The sequence below is a fragment of the Hyla sarda genome, chromosome 2 (assembly GCF_029499605.1).
Source record: "Hyla sarda isolate aHylSar1 chromosome 2, aHylSar1.hap1, whole genome shotgun sequence".
In the NCBI taxonomy this organism is placed as follows: Eukaryota; Metazoa; Chordata; class Amphibia; order Anura; family Hylidae; genus Hyla; species Hyla sarda.
This window is the reverse complement of record NC_079190.1, coordinates 95,650,415-95,677,712: the sequence shown is the minus strand read 5'-3', so window position 1 is coordinate 95,677,712 and position 27,298 is coordinate 95,650,415. Positions and strand designations below refer to the sequence as shown.

Genomic DNA, 27,298 nt, shown 5'->3' with positions numbered 1-27,298 from the left:
ACACTGTCTGGTTAATAATCGCAATGCAGAACTGTGGTAAAGGGGTACTCTGCCCCTAGACATCTTAAGTTGTCTGATTGCCGGGTCCTGTCGCTAAGAACCCCCGTGATCTCTCCTGCAGCACCCTGTGTCATCTGCTGCATGGAGCTAACTTCGTTCCATGCCTGATGATGGGTGATACAGGGGCCGGAGTATCGGGATGACCCGCCCCGCCCCCTCAATACAAGTCTATGGGAGTGGGCGAGATGGTCACCACGCCCCCTCCCATAGACTTACATTGAGGGGGCGGGCCTGTGACATCGCAATACTCCGGCCCTTGGATCGCCCGTCATCAGGCATGGAGCAAAGTTCGCTCCGTGCAGCAGATGACACAGGGTGCTGCCAGAGAGATCACGGGGATTCACAGCAGCGGGACTCCTGCGATCAGACATCTTATCCCTATGCTTTGGATAGGGATAAGATGTCTAGGGGCGGAGTACTCTTTTAAGTCATGGTGAAACATGTTCAGTTTTCCCAGATGGTAAGTGGCTATGTCGTACATTACCGCTACATGTGAATCCAGTGTAATAAGTGGTACGTTATGCGCTCCGGCTGCACACGCTGGTTGTGAGCGCATGATCCCCTTACCTGCTGTAGCCCCAGTCCGTCGCTTTCCGGGTGTTTCCCCATCCCCTGGGGCGCGCACGCGCCAGAGCTTTAAGATTTAAAGGGCCAGTACACTCATTAGTGTAATCCAACTGTGGCTCATTTATAAATTCCTCCACCCTCCTCAGTTTCCTGCCGGATCGTTGTTGCCTTGAGCCTGAGAGAAAGCATTCCTTTTATTGCCTTGCCGTGTATCTGATATCTTGCTTTGTGACTCAACCTTGCTCCTCTGCCGCCTGCCTACTGACCTCCTGCTATCTAGACTACGAGTTGCCTTATCCCTCCTGTGCCTCGCATCTCCTCAGCCACCTGTGTGGTTAAGCTGTGCTAGGGGTAGCAACCTGGGTGTTGCCTGCAGCAGCAAGTCCATCCCACTGCCTGCAGCAGCACCTTAGACTCTGCTCCCTGGTATGGTCCGAGTCATCTGCCACACAGGTCCAGCGGATCCACATGCACCGGGTTTCCTGTCTTCAGAAACGTGAGTGTTACAATAAGTTTTTATTTTTTTCTTATTTTATCACTTTGGTTTTGTGTATGTCAAAAGTTTAATAATTGTACTAAAAGTACTAGAAACAAAAGTGGTAAAGGTCTAGAATTTAGGTGTAATTCTAATCTTCTTTAAGGAGTATGGAAAATATATATAATCTTCATCTGTCTGTTTGCAATAGAAGAGAATATTTAAAACAGTTGTATATGAAGTAACACAGGAAATCTTGGGAAATAAACAACAAAATCCGGTTTACAAGATTTAACAGATTCTCCTTTTTCTCATGACATATACTAGATGTTCGTCTAATTCAGAATAAATATGCAAAGTTTTTGGGACACACAGGGTTAGTTTTGGGTATGTGCTGGCCCCATGAGGTCATTGAGACAAGAAGGCTATAAAAGACGTGGTTACAGTGAAGACTGAAGGATTTCAGTGGAGGATTCTACACCATGAAGAGCACTTTTGTTCTGCTGTGGCTCTTACCATGGGCAATTTGTGGAGCTAAACTGCAGACATCAAGTAAGAAACCTGTTTGTTATATTACTATATTTTCTTTGTTGCCTTGTTCAGAATAGCTAGATATTTGTACAATGCATGAAATTGTATATTTTTGTATGATTGAAATCTATATTTATTAGTTTCCCTATAATAGTTAGAGGTTAGCTGTAATGCAAAGCTTGATGCTATAATCTGGGGTAAGCCATGTACATAACCAAATTGAGCATGAGAGACGTTGTTAGGGCAATATTACAGGAGCCACTGGACGGAATTTGGTAAGTGACACCTCCTTGCACTTCTGGTCACCCACACTATAACCCAGTGTATTGGATTTAGCATGGGGAATCAGGTGACAGTTTCCCTTTAAAGGTCCGTCAGTGAGATAAAATTGTAGCTATAGAAAGGCAGTTTTGAAGTATCCAGATCATTACCTGGTATAAGATTGTGTTTTAGCATGTGATGTACCCGTGTTATAGCTGTATGAAAGCAGTCTACAGTTTTATTTTACATATTTCAAAGTGTAAGCTTTTTATTATTTATTAAAAGTGGTCAGGCTGGGCTAAAAAAAATTGACTGAGGGACACATACCCGCCCACAACTCTACAACTGCCGGTCTGACAGTGTTTTACCTTGCTTTTCACAACGTCCTGCTCTCCATCTTGACACAAGGACATTTCACCCTCAGCCCATCACTGGCTACATCAGGTCACCGCTGATCATGAACATTTAGATTTATATGACTGTTATAGTTAATACACACTGCGTTGTCACATTATGTATAGAGCCTGTATGGAAACAAGAACAAATTGTTAAAAAAAACTAAATACAAAACAGTACTTAATACCCATATATGATCTGTTAATAAAGAAGTGTGAATGAGCCCTAAAGCTGTTACTATTTTCCATTACATAGGGTCCCATTGTAAAAAAATAAAAATAAAAAGATACATAGCGGAATATATCATTTTATAAGGGATCCAACTCAGTGGGATAGCACTGAGGTTGAGGTTGGCATGTGCATTAAACAGACTTGGCTGTACACTGCTTAAAGAAAGTGGGAAAAGATCTCCTGTACGGAGCCCCTGGCCCGGGAGCGGCACACCACCACACCACACCCCCCCACCCAGATATCTCTATAGGAGAGCCCGAAGATTGCCGAACAGCTCTCCTATAAAGATATATATAGGGGGTGGGGGATAAGGGGATACGTTTTTGGTATGATACTTCTCCTTTAAAGAGTACCTGTCATCAAAATAATTTTTATATGTTAAAGATCATTCTATATTCAACAACTTTCTAATAGTATTTTATTGAAATAAAATTCTTCCTTGTGTGTCTTTTTACATTTAGAAAATGTGGCCACTAGAGGTCTCCCTAGGAGTCCCTGGCTGCAAGCTTTTTCATTGATTTCTGACTCACGCTGGCCTGGCAGTGAGTCCAAAATCACAGACAGCTGGCTGAGCATGTGATCAGCTCAGCGCAGCTCCCTGCTTATCAAAGAGACAGGCGGGAGCTCTGTGCTCACTCGCATACTGCATACCCGTAGGGCTCTGAGCAGTGAGGACAAGCAGGCCTCTGTGCACTGAGGACAAGCAGGGCTCTGTACACTGAGGAAAAGCAGGGCTCTGTACACTGAGGACAAGCAGGGCTCTGTACACCAAGGACAAGCAGGGCTCTGTGCACTGTGGACAAGCAGGGCTCTGTGCACTGAGGACAAGCAGGGTTCTGTACGCTGAGGACAAGCAGGGCTCTGTACACTGAGGACAAGCAGGGCTATGTACACTGAGGACAAGCAGGGCTCTGTACACTGAGGACAAGCAGGGCTCTGTACACTGAGGACAAGCAGGGCTCTGTACACCAAGGACAAGCAGGGCTCTGTGCACTGAGGACAAGCGGCGCTCTGTACACTGATGACAAGCAGGGCTCTGTGCTGTGAGGACAAACGGCGCTCTGTGCTGTGAGGGCAAGCGGCGATCAGTACACTGAGGACAAGCGGCGCTCTGTACACTTAGCACAGGAGGACAAGTGGGGCTTCTGTGCTATGAGGACAAGCGGGGCTTCTGTGCTATGAGGACAAGCAGGGCTCTGTGCTGTGAGGACAAGCAAGGCTCTCTACACTGAGGAAAAGCGTGCTCTGTGCTGTGAGGACAAGCGGGGCTCTATGCTGTGAGGAAAAGCGGCACTCTGTGCTGTGAGGACAAGCGGCGATCTGTGCTGAGAGGACAAGCGGCACTCTGGGCTGTGAGGACAAGCAGCGCTCTTTACACTGAGGACAAGCGGCGATCTGTGCTTTGAGGACACCCCCCCCCCCCCCCTGCTATTCTCGGCGAAGTGAGGGCGGAAGCAGTCCCCCCCCCCAGCAGGCTTCAGTGACGTAGCGCCTGCTTAAAACATTTTTAAGGGCAGGGGGGTGTTAAGAGTAGGACAAGTGGGGGTATGCGAGTGAGCACAGCACTCCCGCCTGAGTTAGTTTAGAAAAGTTAGGAGGGTGTTAGGAGTAGGACAAGCGGGGATATGCAGTATGTGAGTGAGTACAGCGCTCCCGCCCTGACTTAGTTTAGAAAAGTTTATTTAGTCACAGGTACTCTTTAAGCACTTAGTGGTACTACGTTCAGCCATCTTTCATGAAGGGAAAGATTGGACAGCTGAGGAAGGCCTGCTGTGCCAAAACACGTCCTGTCAGTACCTTTATCCTAATCTGATGTGAATAAACTTTACAAGTTATTGAATTCTGCGTGGTAAGTGCTGGGACTTATGTTATTATTGTATCGTGAAGGTTCTGCTCCAGTTCTTTTATAACTATTAAAGAGTACCTGGCCTGATCTTGTTAAATTTTAAAATTCACCCAGTTCAATGCCCCTATAATGATAAACCACCCCCTGCCTTTATTTTTATTATTTTTTTAGTTTTCTACCTTGAAATTGCTCTGTATTTTTTGCTCAGTCTCAGATTCACAGACTGGGAAGGGGTGTTACCCCCCAGCAGGTGTGACATCATCTGAAGCCATACAGGGGAGAACTTCCTCCCTCACTCTGCTACGCACAGCCCAGAGCAGTTCAGTGTGAGATGAGCTATGATTCACTAAGGCTGTACCCCCCCCCCCCTTTCAAGCTTTTGGAATTCTGCCAGGCCAGCAGGAGTTCAAAGACTGTGCAAGAGATGGGGGGGAAATGTGCTCTGGACAAGTAGGGAGACACCTAATGGCAGCTTTTCTAAACACAAATAAAACATAGAAAACTTAATTTTTTTAAACAAAGTACATTTGAAAGATTTTTCATTTACCATAAGGAGTGCAATAGCAAAAAAAATGTTAATGATAGTGCCCATTTAAACTTAGGTCTACAGATAGTATTGTATGTGTCAATAACACTTTTATCCCTTGGGTGGCAGAGAAATCTTCATCATCATCACAGTTTGTTACAACTAATGATGAGATTCAGAATCTGTCTGAACAGCTGTATGCGAATGATGTAAACCGGGCTGACAGTGGCGACATTACCCTAAACCTTCAGCACAAGGTATCCAGCTCCCAGACTGGCAGCGGAATAGACTTTTCCAGCCAAAAGTAAGCTGACAACATGGTGATATGTTTATTGCTTTGTATTATCATAAACTGTTGGTTCCAGTCACCAGCCACCTGCCAGTGGTTTAGGGCTGTGTTCACACTTCCAGGTTATTAACTGCAAATAGTGAATTCAAAGCAGAGAATGGATTTGAAGAAAGGAGAAGTGTCAGTCTTATTATTTATACATGTCCTCCATTTATGATCTATTCTTGGCTTTGTATTCAATAATTGCAATTAAAAACCTGAATATGTGAACACACCCTAAATGTTATGGCTGATCAGTGTATATGTATTATTTCTTGATACTATTCATAAAAATATGTTTTGATGTTGCTTCCATCAGTACATGGCATGCACAGTCCTTGTGTCTCATTCACCTCAATCATGTTATAATATTGCAAGAGAAGTAATAAATAAATGAATAAATAAATCAGCAGTAAGAAAAAAACAATTAGCAGTATACATTTTTATTTAGAAAACATAATGTTAGTGCGGTAGTCACTAGGATGATGATGAGGGTTATGCTGGGTGTATTAGTCCCTGATATTCCTCTGTGATTCCTATCTGACACTAAGATTCTGTTTCAGAACCCTAGGATTATGTGAAACAATTTGTAAACTTTACTGAACTCCTCTGCAACATCCAGTCAAAATACAGACACTTTGGAACAGCTTTGTAGAAGTCAGCAGAATAAAAAATGTGTCACCATCCCTTTAAACACTAAGACCGTGTTCACACAACGGAATTCCACACGGAGATAGCAGCGGCAGAGTCCCTTTGAATTCAATGGGATTCTGCTGCACTGTGCACACGACGGAATTTACAGAAATTTTGATTCCGGTGTCCACAGAAAGAATGAACCTGTCTATTCTTTCTGCAGACTCCACACGGAATGTATAGCCGTTTATGAGAAGACCCGCAGTCTGCAAACTGTCCACACAAAGAATTTCGGTGCCAGAAAGTTAAACAGATTTGTAAATGACTTCTATTAAAAAATCTTTATCCTTCCAGTACTTTTTAGCAGCTGTATGCTACAGAGGAAATTCTTTGCTTTTTTAATTTTTGTCTTGTCCACAGTGCTCTCTGCTGACACCTGATGCCTGTATCAGGAACTGTCCAGAGCAGGAGAAAATCCTCATAGCAAACCTATGGTACTCTGAATTGTTCCTGACATGGACAGAGGTGTCAGCAGAGAGCACTGTGGACAAGACAAAAAAAAATTCAAAAAGAAAAGAATTTCCTCTGTAGCATACAGCTGCTAATAAATACTGGCAGGATAAAGATTTTTTTTTACAAATGTACGTAATTTACAAATCTGTTTAACTTTCTGGCACCAGCTCATAAAAAAAAAAAAAAAGTTTTCCACCGGAGTACCCCTTTAAGATCTGGGCCAATCTTCATTTTTCAAGTTTTTTGACCTAACTTTTATCTTTCCATCTACAGACATATGACACCTTGTTTTTTTGCAGAACTAATTGTACTTTACAATGACATTCTTAATTTTTACATTAAATATATACCACAAAATGTTATGCTGATTGATTCTTCAAGTCCGAACATGTACAGTGAGACCCAAAATATGTATATAAAAAAATTTATGATTTACTAGTCTTTTTTTTTTTTTACTTGATAAAAATAGTATGTTTACATGTGTGAACTGTAAGGCTATGTTTACAGCTTGGAATTTCCGTGCGGAATTCTGCATGGAAATACCGAGGTGTGAACCTAGAGATTCCGCAACAGCAAAGTCCTGTAGAATTCAATGGGATTCTGCTGTGCTGTGCACACAGTGGAATTTCCATGGCAGAAATTCCAATTTCCGTGTCTGCAGAAAGACTGAACTTGTCCATTTTTTTCGCGGATTCTGCATGGAATGCATAGCTGTCTATGAGACGGCACATTTCTATGCGCACCCCGCAGTCTCCAGAATGTCTTTTCTGATGTTTTTTGTGCGGCCATTCCGAGGTGTGAACATGGCCTAAGACATGAAACCTTAATATTTTGTAGTCATAAAAATAGTTCTTGTTTATTTAAATATGATGGTATTTTGCCCCTCTAATAAAAGCCTTACTTCCCACCTCTAGGCTTTTCAGCTATGTCAATGAAGCCAAAATACTTACCCGACCAACCTTTGTCCGTCTCATCTCCTTGTTAGACAATTATGTTAAGAACACAGGGACCATAGAAAATGTCACACAAGAAGAGATCCAAGAACAACATGCCTTTATAGATGAATTATTCCAAACTACTATCATGAAAACACTTTCCAGCTTCTTAATCTCAAAAGGTACACCCAAGGCATTACTTTAGTTGTTGCGCTCCAAGTGTGAAATCTCTGACACATGTCTTTATTATAGACCACCTCTTCCATGACTGCCTGAAATGTGTTTTAACATTATTATTTAATAAGTCTATGCAATTATGGGGGGCTTTGCATAGCAACAGGCCATGTTAAACGGGCGTTAGGCTCTTTTTTTTTCGGCCTTTATCGGGACGGGGCACAATGGGCAATAATGGTCCCGATGAATCCCATTTACTATAATGGGGTCCTTCAAGCGCTGTTATTTTGTAGTGGGACTATCGGGAGAAAAAGCGGCACAAGCAATCATTTTTCTCTCGCTATTTCCCCGGGCACCCCCGACGGCCGTCACACTGTGGTGTGCTAACGGCAGTGTGAAAGAAGCCTAATTCTGGAATTTTTGGGCATTATGATTTTTTTTTTGTGTGTTTATGCTGTTGACTGTGCACGATTAGGAATTTAAAAGTTCTGAAAATTCCCAAAATGTTTATTTTTTTTATGGAAAAAGGGGAGGAATTTGAATTTTTATTATGTTTTCCTTTTTTTAAAGGAAAACATAATAAAAAATTTTACTATGTATGAGGAGAAAAAAACTATTGTGCTGGACAGGGATCTGCAGTTGTTTGGGGGGGGGGGGGGGGGAGGGGACAAGAATGATGTTTGACATAAAAGAAAAAATTAAGTATTGCTGCTGTCTTTACCTGTAAATAACTAATATATTTAACAGTGGCCTAAATATCTTCGGTCCACAGTTTACTTTAAAAGAAATGCAGTCTGCATGTGATAACAGAGTATCTCCAAGTTAGATTGGGAGTAGATGTACTGGTATAAAATATTTATATGTGGTCTTTTGAATTCTGGGCCCAAAAGTTAGAAAGAGAAAATCAAAAACTGGACCATGAGTTTATTGGTATACATTATTACCATGCACTTGTGAAAGGGGGCCACATGGGGCTCTGCACAATAGTTTTTTGTTTTCCTAACAGTTTATTTTTAGGCCTCATGAGCAAATCACCGCACTTTCAACAAACCATGCATAAAAAATAGTACAAGTGAAAATATTAGAATCTATGTAATATATTATAAGAGAAAATGGAAAAAGTAGGGATCGGATCACATGCTGCCTATTGATGTCTAGGAAGAAGAGGTGAGAAGGAGGCAAAGTAGCTGGAGAGAGAAAGAAAGATGCAGCTGCAGCTTGTGTTACTTTCTCACCCCAGTGCTGATTCTGCTACTAATAAGGCTAGGTTCACGCTATGGAATTTCCGCCAGCAATTACGCTTTGAAATTGCAGGCAGAAATTCCGCTTACTAAACTGTATAGTATAGTGAATGTGTTTCCGTTCACAAATTCACACTTCGGAATTTGTGAAGCGGAGTTTGTGAACGGAAAATTTCCGCCCGAAGAATGACATTGCTCATTCTTCAGGCGGAAATACTCGCGGAACACATTGCAGTCTATTGGAGACTGCAGTGTCCGCGCGGTCCTAGCGGATGCACTCGAATCTCGGTGGAAATTTTCTGCCCGGAGATTCCGCAGGGTAAACCTAGCCTAAGGGTCTATTAACATGGCAGAATTTCCACTTGTGGAATTCTGCCTCAAATTAAAGCCCACAGACTTCTATGGGATTCTGCACTCCCATTCACACCTCTGAATTTTCGCTGTGGAATTCCACTAGCGGAGTTACACAAGCAAAAATTTAGAGGTGTGAATGGGAGTGCAGAATCCCATAGAAGTCTTTGAGCTTTAATTTGAGGCAGAATTACGCAAGCGGAACTTCTGCTTTGTGAATAGACCCTAAGGCTAGGTTCAGACTACGGAATCTCCGGGCAGAATTTTTCCGTTCACAAATTCCGCTTCACAAATTCCGAAGTGTGAATTGTAAACAGAAACCCATTCACTATACTATGCATTTTAGTAAGCGGAATTGCAGACGGAAATTCCGTAGTGTGAACCTAGCCTAAGGCTATTTTCTCACTACGGAATTTCTGCCTGCAATTCTGCTTTGAAATTGCAGGCAGAAATTCCGCTTACTAAAATGTATGGTGTAGTGAATGGGTTTCGGAAATTGTGAAGTGGAATCTGCGTGGCACTGTTTACTTCCCATAATCCTTTTAGTAGAATATTTGTGTAATACTGTAATGATTTGCCTACTTCTATATTCATCTGTATAAAATAAGAGGCACAAAGGAAAATAGTATGAAGATTTCCATGGGTTCTGTACAAATACTGTGTAACAGATCGATAGTATTGTTAACTAAACATTATGTTTATGTAATTTTCTGGTTTCATCTATGACTTGTTTCTAAATTAAGAGATCAATATCCTTCTTTCATGGTGTCCTTGCCTCACTACTGATATTGTAGAATACCAATGGCAATGGAGAGCCTCCTGCCATGAAATACCTGACTTACTGTTTTGATGAACAGGTTATTACATATCAGCTGAAAGCTTTAAGAAGGACCTGCAGGAAATGTGGTTTGGACTATATACACGCTCAAAAGGCTTCTTGGACTCCTCAGGATTTGAACATGTCTTCCATGGTAAGATAAATATTCCAATGCACGTTGCAACAACTAAAGAAACCAAGTGTAATACAATTTAAAGGAGTAGTCCAGGATTGGAAAACTTAGGATAGGGGATACATTTCAAATCGCGGGGGGTCCGACTGCTGTGATCTCCCGTACGGGGCCCCGGCAGTCAGCAGTAAGGAGGCATGTCGACCACCTCATAAAGCGGAGGCTGACATGCTCCCCTCATTACAACTCTATGCTGGAGCCGGAGCGCTGCCTTCGGCAATCTCCGACTCTGCCATAGCGCTGTATTGAGGTGGCGTGTCGGCCGCTGCTTCGTGCGGTGGTCGATATGGCCAGAGAGTCGGGGTCCCGTAAGGGAGATCTGAAACTAATCCCCTATCCTTAGGATAGGAGATACGTTTTCCAATCCTCGACCACTCATTTAAGTTAAGCTTGTAAATGAGTAAAATAAGGATGAAGTGTATATACTGGATCTACACTGCAGACTTTTCTCAATGATTTTCCATGATCGGATTCTACTTGCAGCAGCCTACTAATAATCTCAGAGGGAAGCTGCTGCTCAGTTCACATGTTGGGATTTGATTCCACCCAAAGAATAAACATGTTCATTTTTTTGGTTGGCCCACAAAAGCCCACTAGTCAGTGGAAAATTTCAAGGGTTAATTTTGGCTTTAAATTCAGAGAGAAATTAACCCAGATTCCATGCAGTGTGGACCCACTGAGGAAATTCTGTGAGGAATTTCCATGCAGAATTTCCTTAGGGTCTATTCAAACTTCTGAATTTCCGCTTGGGGAATTCCGCCTCAAATTAAAGCCATAGACTTCTATGGGATTCTGCACTCCCATTCACACTTCTGAATGTCCACTAGTGGAATTCCGCAAGCGGAAATTCAAAAGTGTGAATGGGAGTGCGGAATCCCAGAGAAGTCTATGGCTTTAATTTGAGGTGGAATTCCCCAAGCAGAAATTCTGCTGTGTATATAGACCCTTGGTGTTCCTAGCATGAAAAATTGCATCTAGAATGCCATAATATTTCCAAAACTATGGACAGATTACATTAAACGTATTAGATTTTACTGTTGCACCAGTAAATTAATAGGAATTATCAATCTTTTCTGTATGCAGGTGAAATTCATAAAGGAAAGATAGCAGGATTTCATAGCTGGGTGAATCTCTATCTGCTGGAGAAGGCTGGTCAGATTAACTATCTCAGCTACAGCTCAGATGGACTGGTGGGTGTCATTCCAATAACTATTCTTTTGCTTTTAAGCTTTAAATATTTCACAGTATACTGTATTTGCTATAAAATTAACTCTGGGTTCACATTACATTTGTGCCCTCCATGGCATGGATATATCATCAAAATGTCAAAATGGAGTGCCAATGTACGAACAGGCACGGCCCATTTATTTCAATAACCCGAACATTTACTAGGTTCTGGTAATTTTTCTAACAAATGCAAGTTTTTACTTTAACCCTAAAGCACAGCAGAGTGGGTGTTACGCCGAGCGCTCCGGGTCCCTGCTCCTCCCCGGAGCGCTCGCGGCATTCTCCCCTCTGCAGCGCCCCGGTCAGACCCGCTGACCGGGAGCGCTGCACTGTCACTGCCGGCGGGGATGCGATCAGCGTAGCGGGACGCGCCCGCCCGCGGGTCGCATCCCAATCTACTCACCTGTCCCATTCCCCGGCTGTCACATGCCTGCGCGCGCGGCCCCGCTCTCTAGGGCGCGCGTGCACTGGCTCTCTGAGATTTAAAGGGCCAGTGCACCATTCATTGGTGCATGGCCCAATCAGTGTAATTAGCTTCCATCTGCTCCAGGCTTATATAAACCCACTTCCCCTTCCTGTGCTTGCCGGTTCTTGTTGCCTTAGTGCCTAGTGAAAGCGTTTTGTGAGTGCCTTTACCAGTGTTTCCAGACCTTCTGCCGTTGCCCTTGACTACGAACCTTGCCCCCTGCCCTGACCTTCTGCTACGTATGACCTCGCCTCTGTCTAGTCCTCCTGTACCACGCCAGTTTCAGCAGTCAGTGAGGTTGAGCCGCTACCGGTGGACACGACCTGGTTGCTACCGCCGCAGCAAGACCCTCCCGCTTTGCGGCGGGCTCTGGTGAAAACCAGTAGCAACTTAGAACCGGTCCTCCGGTACGGTCCACGCCAATCCCTCTCTGACACAGAGGATCCACCACCAGCCTGCCGAATCCTGACAGTAGATCCGGCCATGGATCCCGCTGAGGTGCCGCTGCCAAGTCTCGCTGACCTCGCCACCGTGGTCGCCCAACAAGGACAACAGCTGTCGCAGTTGACCGCCATGCTACAGCAGCTTCTGCCTCTACAGCAGCAACCATCTTATCCGCCTGCTCCTGCTTCTCCTCCGCAGCAAGTTGCCACTTCCAGACTCCGCTTGTCCCTACCTGACAAATTCGATGGGAACTCTAAATTGTGCCGTGGGTTCCTGTCCCAGTGTTCCTTGCACCTGGAGATGATGTCAGACCAATTCCCCACTGAACGGTCTAAGGTGGCTTTTATGGTCAGTCTCCTGTCTGGAAAGGCCTTGTCATGGGCTACACCGCTCTGGGACCGCAATGATCATACCACTGCTACAATCCAGTCCTTCTTCTCAGAAGTACGTAGTGTCTTTGAGGAGCCAGCCCGGGCCTCCTCTGCCGAGACCTGCTTTGCTGAATCTCGTCCAAGGGAGTTCTTCGGTAGGCGAATAAGCCATCCAGTTTCGTACCCTCGCCTCAGAGCTAGCCTGGAATAATGAGGCCCTCTGCGCGACCTTCAAGAAAGGCTTATCCAGTCACATCAAAGATGTGCTGGCCGCACGAGAAATTCCTGCTACCCTATCTGAACTTATCCAGTTGGCCACCTGCATTGATATGCGTTTTTCTGAAAGACGCCAGGAGCTCCGCCAGGAAAAGGACCTTGATCACTGGGTACCTCTCTCCCAGAATCCTCTGCAATCTTCTCCTGTGCCTCCCACCGAGGAGGCTATGCAAGTGGATCGGTCTCGCCTGACCGAAGAAGAGAGGTCTCATCACAGAGATGAAAATTTATGCCTGTACTGCGCTAGTACCGAACATTTCCGAGTGGACTGCCCTATTCGTCCTTCGCATCTGGGAAATGCACGCACGCACCCTGTTCACGTGGGAGTGGCGTCTCTTTGTGTAAATTCTGCCTCTCCACGTCTGACTGTACCTGTGCGGATTTCTCCTTCCGTCAACTCCTCCTTCTCAGCGGTGGCCTTCTTGGACTCTGGTTCTGCAGGAAACTTTATTTTGGCCTCTTTCGTTAATAGGTTCAGTATCCCAGTAACCCGTCTCGTCAAACCGCTCTTTATCTCTTCTGTTAACGGAGAAAAATTGGACTGCACTGTGCGCTACCGCACTGAACCCCTGCCCATGAGCATTGGACTTCACCATGAAAAAATTAAATTTTTCGTTCTGCCTAACTGCACCTCTGAAGTTCTTCTCGGTCTGCCGTGGCTCCAACGTCATGCTCCTACCCTCGACTGGACCACCGGGGAGATCAAAAGTTGGGGTCCTTCTTGTCACAAAGGATGCCTTACATTTGCTCCCACTTGTCATACCCCTGAGGCTCCACCTTTACCGGGCCCTCCCAAGGCTTACCAGGACTTTTCTGATTCCTGCAAAAAACAAGCAGAGATCTTTCCTCCTCATAGCCTCCTTCCTGGTAGCATTCCGCCCCGTGGCAGGATTCTCCCTCTGCCCCCCCCCCTCCCTATTCCCACTTCTTCTCGAGTTCCTGCCATAGATGAAGTAACCCGGAACTTCTCCGTTATCTGGTAGGAGACTCAAGAGTCGCTCCTATTGGCCTCGTCTCCTATGAAGAGACTTGCAGATAAAAAGAGGGGGAGACATAAGGGGGGGGAGTACTGTTACGCCGAGCGCTCCGGGTCCCTGCTCCTCCCCGGAGCGCTCGCGGCGTTCTCCCCTCTGCAGCGCCCCGGTCAGACTCGCTGACTGGGAGCACTGCACTGTCACTGCTGGCGTGGATGCGCCCGCGGGTCGCATCCCAATCTACTCACCTGTCACATCTACTCCCCGGCTGTCACATCCTGTCGCGTGCGGCCCCGCTCTCTAGGGCGCGCGTGCGCCGGCTCTCTGAGATTTAAAGGGCCAGTGCACCACTAATTGGTGCATGGCCCAATCAGTGTAATTAGCTTCCATCTTCTCCAGGCTTATATAAACCCACTTCCCCTTCCTGTCCTTGCCGGATCTTGTTGCCTTAGTGCCTAGTGAAAGCGTTTTGTGAGTGCCTTTACCAGTGTTTCCAGACCTTCTGCCGTTGCCCTTGACTACGAACCTTGCCGCCTGCCCTGACCTTCTGCTACGTCTGACCTCGCCTCTGTCTAGTCCTCCTGTACCACGCCAGTTTCAGCAGTCAGTGAGGTTGAGCCGCTACCGGTGGACACGACCTGCTTGCTACCGCCGCAGCAAGACCATCCCGCTTTGCAGCGGGCTCTGGTGAAAACCAGTGGCAACTTAGAACCAGTCCTCCGGTACGGTCCATGTCAATCCCTCTCTGACACAGAGGATCCACCACCAGCCTGCCGAATCCTGACAGTGGGCTTTTGTGTCTGAATAAAACTCGGCAATTAGTAAATCAGATGACTTTAGACAAGTCAGGCAAGAGTGTGATTCCATGGAAATTATATGTGGAGTATTACTGTCATGAAAGGGGGGCAGGGAGTTAGTGAGCCCTAAAGATGTCCCTAAGACCACTCTCCCTACCTACTTGCCTAAACACCCTAGCGGGGAATGACAACTGGGTGCTGGTCCCTTCCTACGCTAAAGTACATGGGCATAAGAGTCAAACAAAACAAACCAACTGTACATGTAAGGAAACAAGTCAGTAACATAAAGGGAATAATACAAAGCTGCTAACAGATATACAAAAACAGGATTTAGCATACTAACATACAGTTCAGAAACTGAGATTAAGATTAATGGCAGATGTGATAATATGAACAAGACTAGATATGAGGATAAATATACAGCAGACAAAACCAGGAGATGCATGAGGTGAACAGGTTAACGGAATGTCAGAACACTAAATGAGTCAGGAAATCAAGTGCACGGTTCACACTGGACTCTGAACAAGGAACACACTGGACACCCCACTCCAATCATGGAGGAACATCAATACTAAAGCCAAATAGGCTCCTAGCTAGTTGGCACACTCCACAGTGTGAACAGGATACTAGCCTAGGAGGGAACAAAAAATCCTAAATACAGGCAAACACGGGTACAGATACAAGACTAACTCACTCCTAGATAGACAGATTATCACAATAGTGAACATAATGCAAACATGATCAGAGTAACAGGTGAAATTACCAGCACCAAACAACAGCTGAAGTGGCCATATATCCACTCCCAGTGCTGAAGCCAAGAAGGTTAACTCTTCCCATCCCAGGGAGAATTAACACATGAAACTGTTTAGACATAAACTTCATGTCTGAACAGTTCCCAGAGCAGAAAATACAAAACGCATATATACAGACATTACAATTACCCAAGACAAAATATAAGTATTCCACATTCCCATAGTGTGTATAATATAAATATAATAACATATCAATTTATAAGGAAAGAAATCTCTTCTTTGGGAAGTGTTTTGTTCTTTTCTCTATTAGGATCCGTTCCATGCAGAAGGGAACATGAACCTTGTATGTGATTATGTAAATGAGCCCTCAGGAACCATTTGTTTCCTTATTTATTGGTGTTTATTGTAAATAATTAATAGGAACTCATCTCATTAGCATTTGAGTGGCAGCATTATTTTTCCTAGAAAAGGAGTAGATGCAAAATGATTGTTCCTAGACAGCAGTGACGTTCCAAACAGTGACTCACAACTAGCACAAAAATGTAGTCCCATAGTACACTGCATGTAGTTAGCATAAACACCACTATGTGGCAATATCTGAACATGGTTATTTAATTGAAATGCATCACACTGAATTAAGAATGAGGTATCTAAGAATGGCCAAGGTTAGTTGTGCATATGCTGCGGGCACCCATAAGTAGTTTAATTAATACCAGTATCTATAGATATATCTCAATTTATAAGGGGTATTATCATCACTAATGTTTCCATTTTTATAACTCGTAACTGAGTTATGGAAATAGCATAGAACACAATGCAACAATTTTTTATCTGCAACAATTTTCCAGCAAAATTTGCATATGCACATTTTACTGCAGATTCATCACATATAATGGGGGATGAACTGTATTTTCCCCCTTGAAGGAACTGTATCCTTTGTAAATAGTTTGTTGTTACTTTAAATGGGAAATTTGCATCAGACAGACTGTTCAGTGATTTGCTTGTAAGTTCTGAGTTTGCACTTGTATATGCAGGTTGTGGATGTATGTGTAATACACCATATGGATGGTAGGTTTTTTCTATATTAGAACCAATAGGACAGAGGCTCACAATACCTAGCAGTGCAGCCATGGTGGATTTCTGTGCTTGGTAGGAAGAGTGAAAATGTTTTGGGCTGGCAGCCACAGGGAAAGAAGTAGGTACTGATGTAGGCGGTGGAAAAGGCTTGTGCAAGTGGAAGGATATCCACAGTAATGCCAGTGTGCTTTACCACCACTGGGGGGGGGGGGGGGCGGGGAGCATGGGAGGTGTTGAAAGCATGGGGTTTCATGCCAAGGACAGCCCTTGTAAGGTGTTAGTAGAAACAGATGTTGCCCAGTAAAGTGGAAGAGTGATCCTGGAGCTTGGCCATGAGGTAGCAAGCTTGTCCCTCTGCATAGGCAATGGTAGACTAGAAACTGGGAGATTTCCCTGTGACGTGACAAGTGATTCTCTGTGGGAGACCGGGTTAAGCTGCTTTGCCAAATGAAAAATTTAAATTACAGGCATAGTAAATAAACAGTGCCACAACAATGAAATCACCACTGTGGGGGGAATTTATTAAGACTGGACTGGCTTAAACACCTCTTAATAATTCAGGCACTGAAACGACTGCCTATGCCTTGGGCTTCTCAAATCTACACTAGCTATTCGTGAGAGGCCACACACCCTTCTAAGCCCACTTTTTGTAAAGCTCTGTGCACATGTCGAGTGAATCGCAACGTTGTAAAAGTTAAAGAAAAATTTAGCAAAACTAAGGACTTTTCAGTTTCCCCATTTATATATCTTTTTTCATTTGGCATAACTATTGACAGCGATGATGACTGGCATCAAAGTGTTATATAATGGGTAATATAGTAGACAGGAAAAAACTCTCTGTAGGCGCTACTTCTCTCATGGACACATGTACTTCTGTTCTTAATGTTCAATTTATGTTTATTGGAATGTATTTCTCTTTTATTAACCCAAAATTGAACATTAACTACTATATTTTCTACATTCGGATCGGTAGTCCCTGTATCCTGCTACCCTACGGCCGTCAGCACCTCCATGGATGGACTACATGTACCCTATTTTCATAAAGTGATATGTGTTTTCTAAATATGCTCCAGGTGAGCAGTATATATAGACCACTGGATTTCATCTCTTATCCCATTTAATGCACTAGGGGCCCCTTTCCGGTCTTTTTCTTTCCCTTTACTTTAGTTTATATAAAGGGTAGTAAGGCAGGCATGCTCAGTTCAACTGCATCTTAGTCTCTACTGTGTTTACGAGCAGGGACATTGTGGGAAAGTGTGGGCTATGTTGCCTGGTTACAGCAGGGTCATAGTTTAGAGAAGAAACCAAGAAGTGATCAGATCCATGGGGTAAAGTGCAGGGATGTGGGTCATTTTACCTAATAAAAAAAAGCACTTTTGTACTCAGGTCTGTACGTCTATACGTAACATATATATAGTGCTACACATCTGATTTTCCAACATTGCTTAGTTCACTGTTCATATCTTGTTTTTTCTTTACCTCAGTGGTACAGTATACCATATAAGCCTCCAATATATACAGACATACAGAGGCATATTTTAGCAATAGACCTCCATTTAAAAAAAATATGTATGCTACATGTTCTTTTGTTTCTGTCAAAAGTGGGGAAACTGTATCGGCATTGCATGGATGTCTATGAATTTTACTAGGTCAGCATAACTTATATAATTGCATTAGACTGTAGCCACAGGTGAAGATGTTGCTAGTGACTTCCCAATTGTAATATGGATCTATGCACAATGTGACTAATAATAACTCCAATGATTTATCCCAATAATAAGTTATCAAGTAATAAAGGCTTTAGTTGTGTCATTTTATACTTGCGTTTGTCTCTCTCTCTCCAGTGGACAAGTTATCCTGATGTTTTCACCTTCCAGTTTAAATGGTCCACCCATATGAAAAGTGTGGGTTCTTTCTTTATGGGATCCAGTCCTGAGTTTGAAATTGCAATGTACACGCTTTGCTATGTCACTCGCCCAAATAGACAGTGAGTATTTTTATATACTATGCATAACAACTGTGTCTTTTTTAAAAGGCGCAAAAATATTGCGCAAACGTGAAAAAAAAACACAAATTCATACAACTTCTGCGATGGTTTACAAAAATGACAACCTACAGAGAGTTCTGAGGTGATTTTTCATTTATGGTTTGAGTTGACCCAAAAATGGCATATAGGTGTCCCTAGACATAGAATCACTTTATACAAGCAAACTGCAGGAGCAGAGTATAGAGACCATTAGGCAATTTCTTCAATCTTCTGATAAATCGCCGGATTGTATTAATTTCATTTGCGACGCACTGTTGTTTATACTTACATGCAATTTTTTCAGGTTCGGCGAAAGATGGTCTATCCAGACAGGAGGTGTGGTCATGGGTACACCTGTGGCATGTACCCTGGCCAAACTCTATGTGACAATGTTTGAGAAAAGCTACATTTTTTTCCGAAAGTAACTGTTACCTGAAGTATATTGCATGTTACAGGCATTTTGTTGATGACATCTTTATGGTATGGACGGGGACTCAACAGAATTCATTGAGTGTGTGACATTACTCAAAGGCACAAACAATATGAATCTCATTTTCACCTCTAAGATAAGTCCAAATGAGTTGGAATTCCTTGACGTGCTCGTGGTGATGGAAGAAGGTAAAGTGGTCATGAAGGGCTTTCGTAAGCCGACCGCTTGTAGCTCGCTGCTTCACTTTGAGAGCTATCACCCCGAGCATGTCAAGCGATCAGTCCCGTATGGACAGTTCTTAAGACTGAAAAGAATAAACAGCAGAGAGAGTGACTATCAAACACAAGCTGAAGAATTTAAAGAGCGGCTACTTAAAAGGGGCTATCCTAAACAGGTATCACTAAAAGCAATGGGAAGAGCTGGTAAAGAAAATAGGCATACTCTTAGGACGAAACAGTAGAAGCAAGAAGAATGAAAATAGAGAGAGAACGAGAACGTCACTCACCATAACATCTCCCCCAAAATCCTCCTGCTTGTAATTTTCTTTTAGATAAAGTCTGATGTCATCAAAAATCTAGAAATCCATTTTTGATAACTGGTTCTTAATCTACAATGACCCAGATCTCGCAGAGGTAGCTAGTATTAGACCTATGATCAGCTTTAAAGGAAATCTGTCACTAGTGTCACCTGCACTAACCTGTTGGTGCTGACAGGTAGTGCAGGTGACACTGATGACAATGGGACTTACCTTGTCCCGTTCCATTAGTTTCGCTCCGGGCGCCCAGCTTGGGGCACGGGGGGAGTTTACTGACGTCACCGCTGCTGTTCTCTCACAGCAAGACCCAGCAGAGAACAGCAGTTGCTTGGGGCATGGGTGGAGCTTAGTGATGTAATCACTGCTGCTCCCTGCTGGGTCCCGCTGTGAGAGAACAGCACCGGTGACGTCAGTAAGCTCCACCCGTGCCCCAAGCCGGGCACCCGGAGCGAAGCTAACAGAAGAGATTACTGGAGATCCCTGCCACGGAACAGGACCGTTGTCACCAGTGTCACCTTCACTACCTGTCGGTACTGACAGGTTAGTGCAGGAGACACTGGTGACAGATTTCCTTTAAGAAGTGTAAAAAATTAAGAGATGTACTAGTTAGTAGCATCTTTAAACAGGAAAAAAATTGTAGAGAAGAAAAGAATTGGATTCAAAGATCTCTCACTCCTGCTATGTATGTGTGGGTCCTGCAGTTGGTGTCCTTTTATTCACGTAAATAGCAACATATCTCTGGGTGGTGTACAGATTAGTCTAAAAGATATTATATGCTGCAGAACTTAATATGTAGTGTATGCGAGCCTTCTGCAGCTGCATGAGATTTTATATAGTATGTTCAATAAGTCCGTTACATATAAGATTCAGAGAACATGTCCACTCTTTAAAAACGCAAAAGGGTTCTCCCCGACTCATCAATCATGTTGAAGAACATTATGCAGACGCAAGAGCTCTTAAATTTGTAGGCATAGAAAGAGATAAGCAAGCTCCAGGCTTGGATTGACGCAAAGCACTCCATAGATGGGAAGCGAAGTGGAGCCTTCTCACAAAAGCACAGGGTCAGTTAGGTCTGAATGACCAACTTGATTTGAGTCCTTTTTCGTGATTCTTTTTACAATTAGGGCCCCCTCAGGATGCTGCTATGTAAGTCTTTGCTGTTTTCAAAGGAAAACTGTCACACGTTTTCTCCTGCACTATCCACAGGTACTGATGGACAGTATGAGAGATGCTGATTCCTATGAGCCCTACCTTACCCGGATCCGCCCGGCCATTCTCCTGAAATTGTAGTTTTATTATATGTGTATATCTTGCTGTAACTGGCACGAGCGGGTCTTCTGCAGCTTAACTGGCACTGACGTCAGCGCCGCTTATGAATATTCATCCCCCCTCCCTTCAGTTAGGAGCGGCAAAGAGAGGGAGAGCTGGAGGGAGGGGGGATGAATATTTATAAGCGGCGCTGACATCAGTGCCAGTTAAGCTGCAGACCCGCCCGTGCCAGTTGCAGCAAGATTTCCACATGTAATAAAACTACGATTGCGGGCAAACGGCCAGGCGGATAAGATAGGGCTCATTAGAATCAGTGTCTCCCGCACTATCCTTCAGTACCTGTGGATAGTGCGGGAGAAAACATGTGACAGTTTTCCTTTAACTATTTGTTTCCAGGTTTTGTGTATTTTTGTGAATTTTGGAATCTGCACTGTGATGTATTAGTGTTACACACCCCTACCTGTGACGCAGGTAGCCTGAAAAGTATTTACCTGATTGCTGGTGTCAAAAGAGGCATGGTTTGAGGAAGCGCCAGACGCAGCGCAAAATAGCTATCACACACCTGCCTTTATCGGTCAATTATTACCCGAAGAATAAAGAAGCTGGTTGGTGTTAACAGTGTACCGTGTGTGCCCCCCGTTATTTCTCTCCATACACAATTTATGAAAGTATTGCACCATTTTGATAAATTTGGCACATCAGAAGCCAGAAACACAGCTGCACACAGGCACATATTGATAAATCTCCCCTTTTGTGACTCCAGTTTTTACCATAATCATATATTTTAAAGGAAAATGGTCATCCTATTCACCCAATACACTGGGTTATAGTGCGGGTGAACAGGAGACCAATGCGGAGTCTCTGACTAACATACGTACCTTCAGTCTGGTGCCCGGTCCCTCTAAGTGTCTACTTCTTTCTTCAGCAAATTGCGCACTGGAGGCGGGCCTGCCGGGTGAATTTGAATATTCATGGGCGCTGGTCACATGAGCGCTCAGTAGGCGTAAGCACTCACGTGACCAGCGCCACATGAATATTTAAATTTACTCAGATGGCCTGCTTCCAGTGTGTAATTCGCTGAAGAAAGAAGCGGACCTTCAGAGGGACCGGGCGCCGGACTAAAGGTATGTATGTTAGTCAGCGACCCCGCATCGGTCTTCTGTTCACCATTACAATAACCCAGTGTATTGGATTTAGTGTGAGTGAATAGGATGACTATTTTCCTTTAAAATATATGATTATGATAAAAACTGGAGTCACAAAGGGGGAGATTTATCAATATGTGCCTGTGTGCAGCTGTGTTTTTGGCTTCTGATGTGCCAAATTTATCAAAATTGTGTATTGTGCAGATTACAAAACCTCAACGTCAGTGGAAGTCACACGTCTCTCTGGCAACCAAACAGCTCCCTTACAGTAGCCACGGCCACAGCTCCAGCCACGCTACTGTATAGAGAGCTGCTGTAGCCACTCTCTGCTATGCGCTGACAAATACAGGCCAATGCATGGCCGGTATTTGTCAGTGCATTGGCGTACCCCCACTCAACCGGTGGCATACCCCCGCTCAACCGGTGGCGTACCCCTAGGAGTATGCGTACCACCGGTTGAGAATCCCTGTTCTATATGACCATGGATTGTCCAGATGGAGAACCCCTTTAAGGTCATTTGGAATTCCATACATTTAGAAGATCAGAATTTACTAAATATATTCTCTAAAAATTGGCATATGGTATGTAATAGACATATATTACAAACCCCTAAAGGAGGCTGGACCTATGTATCTTGTAATTCTCCTCCTTATTCACTATACAAGCACACAAGATTTTTCAGAAGACCAAACAGTATGGCAGAAGGGTAATAAATAAGTTATTCTGTGTGAAATGTATTTCTAAACCTACTGACAATGTCAGATGAAGCTTATACTGCCTAGGTCACTAACCTTTTGAGTCACATTCACTTCTAATGGAGAAACATATATGGAGAAACAAGAAATTGAGACATTACAAACATTCACAGAGAAATATTTATGTGTGAAATTTGACAAAAACTTTGAAAATAAACTGGAAATGTCCCTGTAGGGGAATGGGTGGGTATTAGAGCCTACATAGAAGATAGGCCTCCTATTATGACTTATGATTTTACCCTTCAGGGCAGAAAGGCCTTTTTTTATGTCTCCTTGCTTTCCATGACTCTTTGGTCAATACCCCATTCCATTATTTGCTGAGAATGCAGTTTCTATAAGCAGTAGCCCAAAACTAGTAGCAAGAGTAACATATGACTGGGTTTCTCTCTCTCTCCATATGGTCGGCCTCTATGGTATGTACACCCATGAGTATATTATAGCCAGTGCAATTGGCTATAATTCATGTGGACCCTGGGCTACTGCTTGAGCATTAATGATATAGAGCATATTCCCAACTGTCTGGCAAATGCATGGGGCTAAACCATGGACAGAAAAAACTGGGGTATTGTGAGATGGCTCCATCTAAAACTTTATGTTAAAGGGGTACACTGCTGAATTCTTTATACCCCATTCTGCTTGGGCTGCAAAAATAAAAATAACAACATCACCTGCTGCCATATCCATGACCAGCCTGTGCTACACCCCAGCGGTCTGCTGCAGTTTTCAGCCTGGTCAAATACCACATAAGGTCTGAAAGCGACCTACCAGAGGTACTAGCTAACTCTGCAATGTTCAATATGCTCCTCCATTGTGCTGTTATAGTTCTCCTGGGCCTTGGTCTTCCACATTATGGGGCCTAATGCATCACATTGCACTGAGCTTATTGGTGGCCCCAGCGATGTCCTGCCTTGGCCAGTGATGCTAAGTGCATCTTCGGCCGAAGTGGGACATCGATGCGGCTGCTCATAAGCTTAGCGAAGTGTTATCAGTCGGCCCAGAATACAGTAGAGGAACGAGGCTCAGAAGACATCTGAGCGATATCGGCACACCTGAAGAGCGGCAGAAGGTGAGTTAAAGCTTGTTATTTTTTATTTTTTGCAGCCCGCGCAGAATGAAGAGAGAAAAAAAATTCAGACGAGTACTCCTTTAAATTATGCACTAATTTATATGCATACATTATTTTTTGCAGCCCAGGCAGAATGAAGAGATAAAAAAAATACTTGAGTACTTGTATACACTATTTTACTCTTACAGAGTTAAAGGGAATGTGTAATTAGCATTGGCCGCAATAACCTATTGGTATAGACTTGTAGTGAGGGTGATACTGATTATAATGCTATTTATTTTTTGCTGAATTGTGGCTCCTTTACTCCGTTATTCCCAGTTTTCCTATTATGCAAATTAAGTGACTTAGGTGCACACAGGGTCCTCCTCCCTTGTGCTGATCCTCCTCCCCTATGACTTCAGAGAAAAAGGAAAAAAAGACAGGAGGGCAGCGCCTAGCATAATTCTGTGTAGGAAAATCCCAGGGATCCCCAGTATAGGTTTTGTGCTCACCTTGCTGGAAAATTGTATTCATGCACGTAACCCCTCCGTATGGGGTACAGACGTATGGATCTCAAGCTGCAGCCTGCAAACTGTAGGACCGATCGCCTTCCAAGGGAGGGAGTTCGGTAATCGTGGATAAGTAGAGCAAGAAAAAAGTGTCTTTGCACTGGCGCTGCTGTCATGCGATCCGCATCAGATTCCTTAGGCACGGGAATAGTTCATAAAATGGTTTTATTGTTACATTAAAACAATTAAAACATAGGACAGAATGCAAAATGCGTTTCAGGAATTGTTTGCCCATTTTTAGCAGAGAAAGGGCAAACATATTCCCGAAACGCATTTTTCATTCTGTCCTCTGTTTTAATTGTTTTAATGTAACAATAAAACCATTTTATGAACTATTCCCGTGCCTACGGAATCTGATGCGGATCGCATGACAGCAGCGCCAGTGCAAAGACACTTTTTTCTTGCCTCTACTTATCCTCCCCTATGAAATCTCTCTTGTGAGCAGAGACATTCCACTTTATATCGTCTTTGACCGTGGCTGCACATGCGCAAACGTCACTGACAGGAGACATGAAGTGAAATCTCTCTGCTCGCAAGAGAGATTTCACAGGGGAGGAGGATAAGCACAGGGAAGGAGGATCAGCACAGGGGAGGAGGATCAGCACAGGGAAGGAGGATAAGCACAGGGGAGGGGGATCAGCACAGGGGGGGAGGATAAGCACAGGGAAGGAGGATCAGCACAAGGGAGGAGGATCAGCACAGGAAAGGAGAATCAGCAAAGGGGAGGAGGATTAGCACAGGGGAGGAGGATCAGCACAGGGGAGGAGGATAAGCACAGGGAAGGAGGATCAGCACAAGGGAGGAGGATCAGCACAGGGAAGGAGGATCAGCACAGGGGAGGAGGATCAGCACAGGGAAGGAGGATCAGCACAGGGGAGGAGGATAAGCACAGGGAAGGAGGATCAGCCCCGGGGAGGAGGATCAGCCCCGGGGAAGAGGGCATTAACTCGAGGGCACCACGTCACTTGCAGGATTAGAAAACCGAGAATAACAGAGCCACACACCAGCAAATGATAGCTACTATTGTCATCAGTGTCACCCGCACTACCGATGCTGATGAGAGATTCTCCTCTGCATTTCTTAGAAATTATATTTAACATTATAAATCATATAATCTAATGGCCGTCTTAAAGGGCTCTCAGCGCACTGGTTTCATGGCTTCCATGTATGGTACAGGCCATGACGCTATGCCACATTCAACAAACAACAAATCCATATAGTAAACAATAGACTCCCTTACCAATAATACATTTTCATGCTGTGCTATACTTACTATTAGAAGACTCTCCTAGGAAAGGTCAGAAACCAATGTGAACAGATCTTTTTCAGCTGTTTTTAAAGCAGACCTGTCAGCAGGTTTTAGGGTATAAAAGAGGAACATGTCTGTATAGGACTTTTAACCCTGAATCCCTACATACCTATCATTAGTTAATATCAAGATATCAGTCTGTAAAAACATATGTAAATTAGGCTCTAGAGACCACTGGGCGTTCCCCTTAGCTTCTAGAGCCCAGCACAGTTCAGCCCCTTCACCAGAAAGACAATCCCCTTTATGCGTTTGTAACCTCCCCTACCCCCCCCCCCCTGACCGACAGGGCACTGACTAACTGGTGAAGGGGCTGAACTGCGCTGGGCTGTAGCAGCCGAGGGAATGCTCAGTTGGCTACAAAGATTCATTTGCATATCCTTCTAAACTCTTATATCTTGCCACTGAAAGGGTCAATTAACTAATGAGAGATGTGCACAGATTCAGGGTCAACAACCCTATACAGCCATTCCCTTACTTTATACTGTAAATACCTGCTGACAGGTCCGCTTTAATTTCTGGGAGTATTTGCTTGTTCCATGGTGTATTTACTAATCTTTAATTTCTTTCAGATGCACCGTTAAATTGGGTGGTAATCCTCTGAAAATCCAAACCTACCGTTGGGACAACTCATTCTATGGAAACGGCAAAAGATATTTAGCATCTTCTTACCCCAACATTTAGTGAAAGTGTTTTGATACTTGCAAATAAAAATGAATAACAATGTTTTCAACAAAATAGAAGTAAATCACTAAAATGTTTTGTTAAATATATTGTTAGTTGATTGATGAGATGCAACAAACAATATTTTCATTTCATACTTTGAGTAGTAAAATCACTTTAATCTGGCATTCAGAGTCCAGAGAGTTTGATGATCTAGCATGTATTTACAAGCAAAATACAGTACTAGCACAACATGGACCTCAGTGGTGAGTTGGCAAAAAAATAAATAATTGTGGCATACATAACTTGCAAGCTACACCAGATTTATTTTGTTCAATATTTTGATACATTGTCACCTTTGTAAGTGTCAGGAACTGTCCAGAGTAGGAACAAATGCCCATAGTCAATCTCTCCTGCTCTGGACAGTTCCTGACATGGACAGAGGTGTCAGCAGAGAGCACTGTGGTCAGACTGGAAATAACTACAGAACTTCCTCTAAAGCATACAGCAGCTGATAAGGACTGGAAGTAATTGATAAATCTGTTTAACTTTCTGCCACCAGTTGATTCGGAAAAAATTGTTGTCCACTAGAGTACCCCTTTAAAAAACTACTAGAGATGAGTGGACGACTTCTCTCAAATATGACTTCAATTAATTGGGATGCGCACATGAATCCTGTACACTGAGCAGCATCCTTTTTGTGCCTCCAGGGGCCGGCTCTGCTGGGAGAATTACAAAACCGCCTGCTGCCATATCCCTGTCGGGCCCATGCTGGTCCACATTCAATCCAATGTGCCAAACAGAGTCAGCTAGTGCATCGGGCAGGGTCATTTTCGGACCATATATGGCATTTGGCCTGACAATGAATGTTTGAGAGGTTAAACTGGTTTATTTGGTTTCGAAAATACCTAAAATATGCAGTGGCCTTAGGCTTCTTTAACACTGCAATATTTTTTGGGAAGTATTTTGCATACATATTTGTAAGCCAAAATCGAAAAGTATAATGTTACATCAATTGTTACAATTTTTGTTAGATTAATTGAAAACAAGAGAATGGAGCTGTGAGCCGAATGATTGTTCCGTCAATAGCTTTCCT

General features: G+C 43.7%; 1 protein-coding gene across 1 annotated transcript; it reads left to right on the top strand.

The window, feature by feature from the left end:
* Positions 1 to 1,496: 1,496 nt before the first annotated feature.
* Positions 1,497 to 26,388, top strand: LOC130358796 (uridylate-specific endoribonuclease D-like). Its single transcript, XM_056562605.1, has 7 exons — positions 1,497 to 1,654; positions 5,023 to 5,197; positions 7,282 to 7,484; positions 9,926 to 10,039; positions 11,159 to 11,265; positions 18,304 to 18,446; positions 26,112 to 26,388. The coding sequence occupies exons 1-7, from the start codon at positions 1,585 to 1,587 to the stop codon at positions 26,221 to 26,223; spliced, it is 924 nt and encodes a 307-aa protein (XP_056418580.1). The 5' UTR covers positions 1,497 to 1,584; the 3' UTR covers positions 26,224 to 26,388.
* Positions 26,389 to 27,298: the final 910 nt, after the last annotated feature.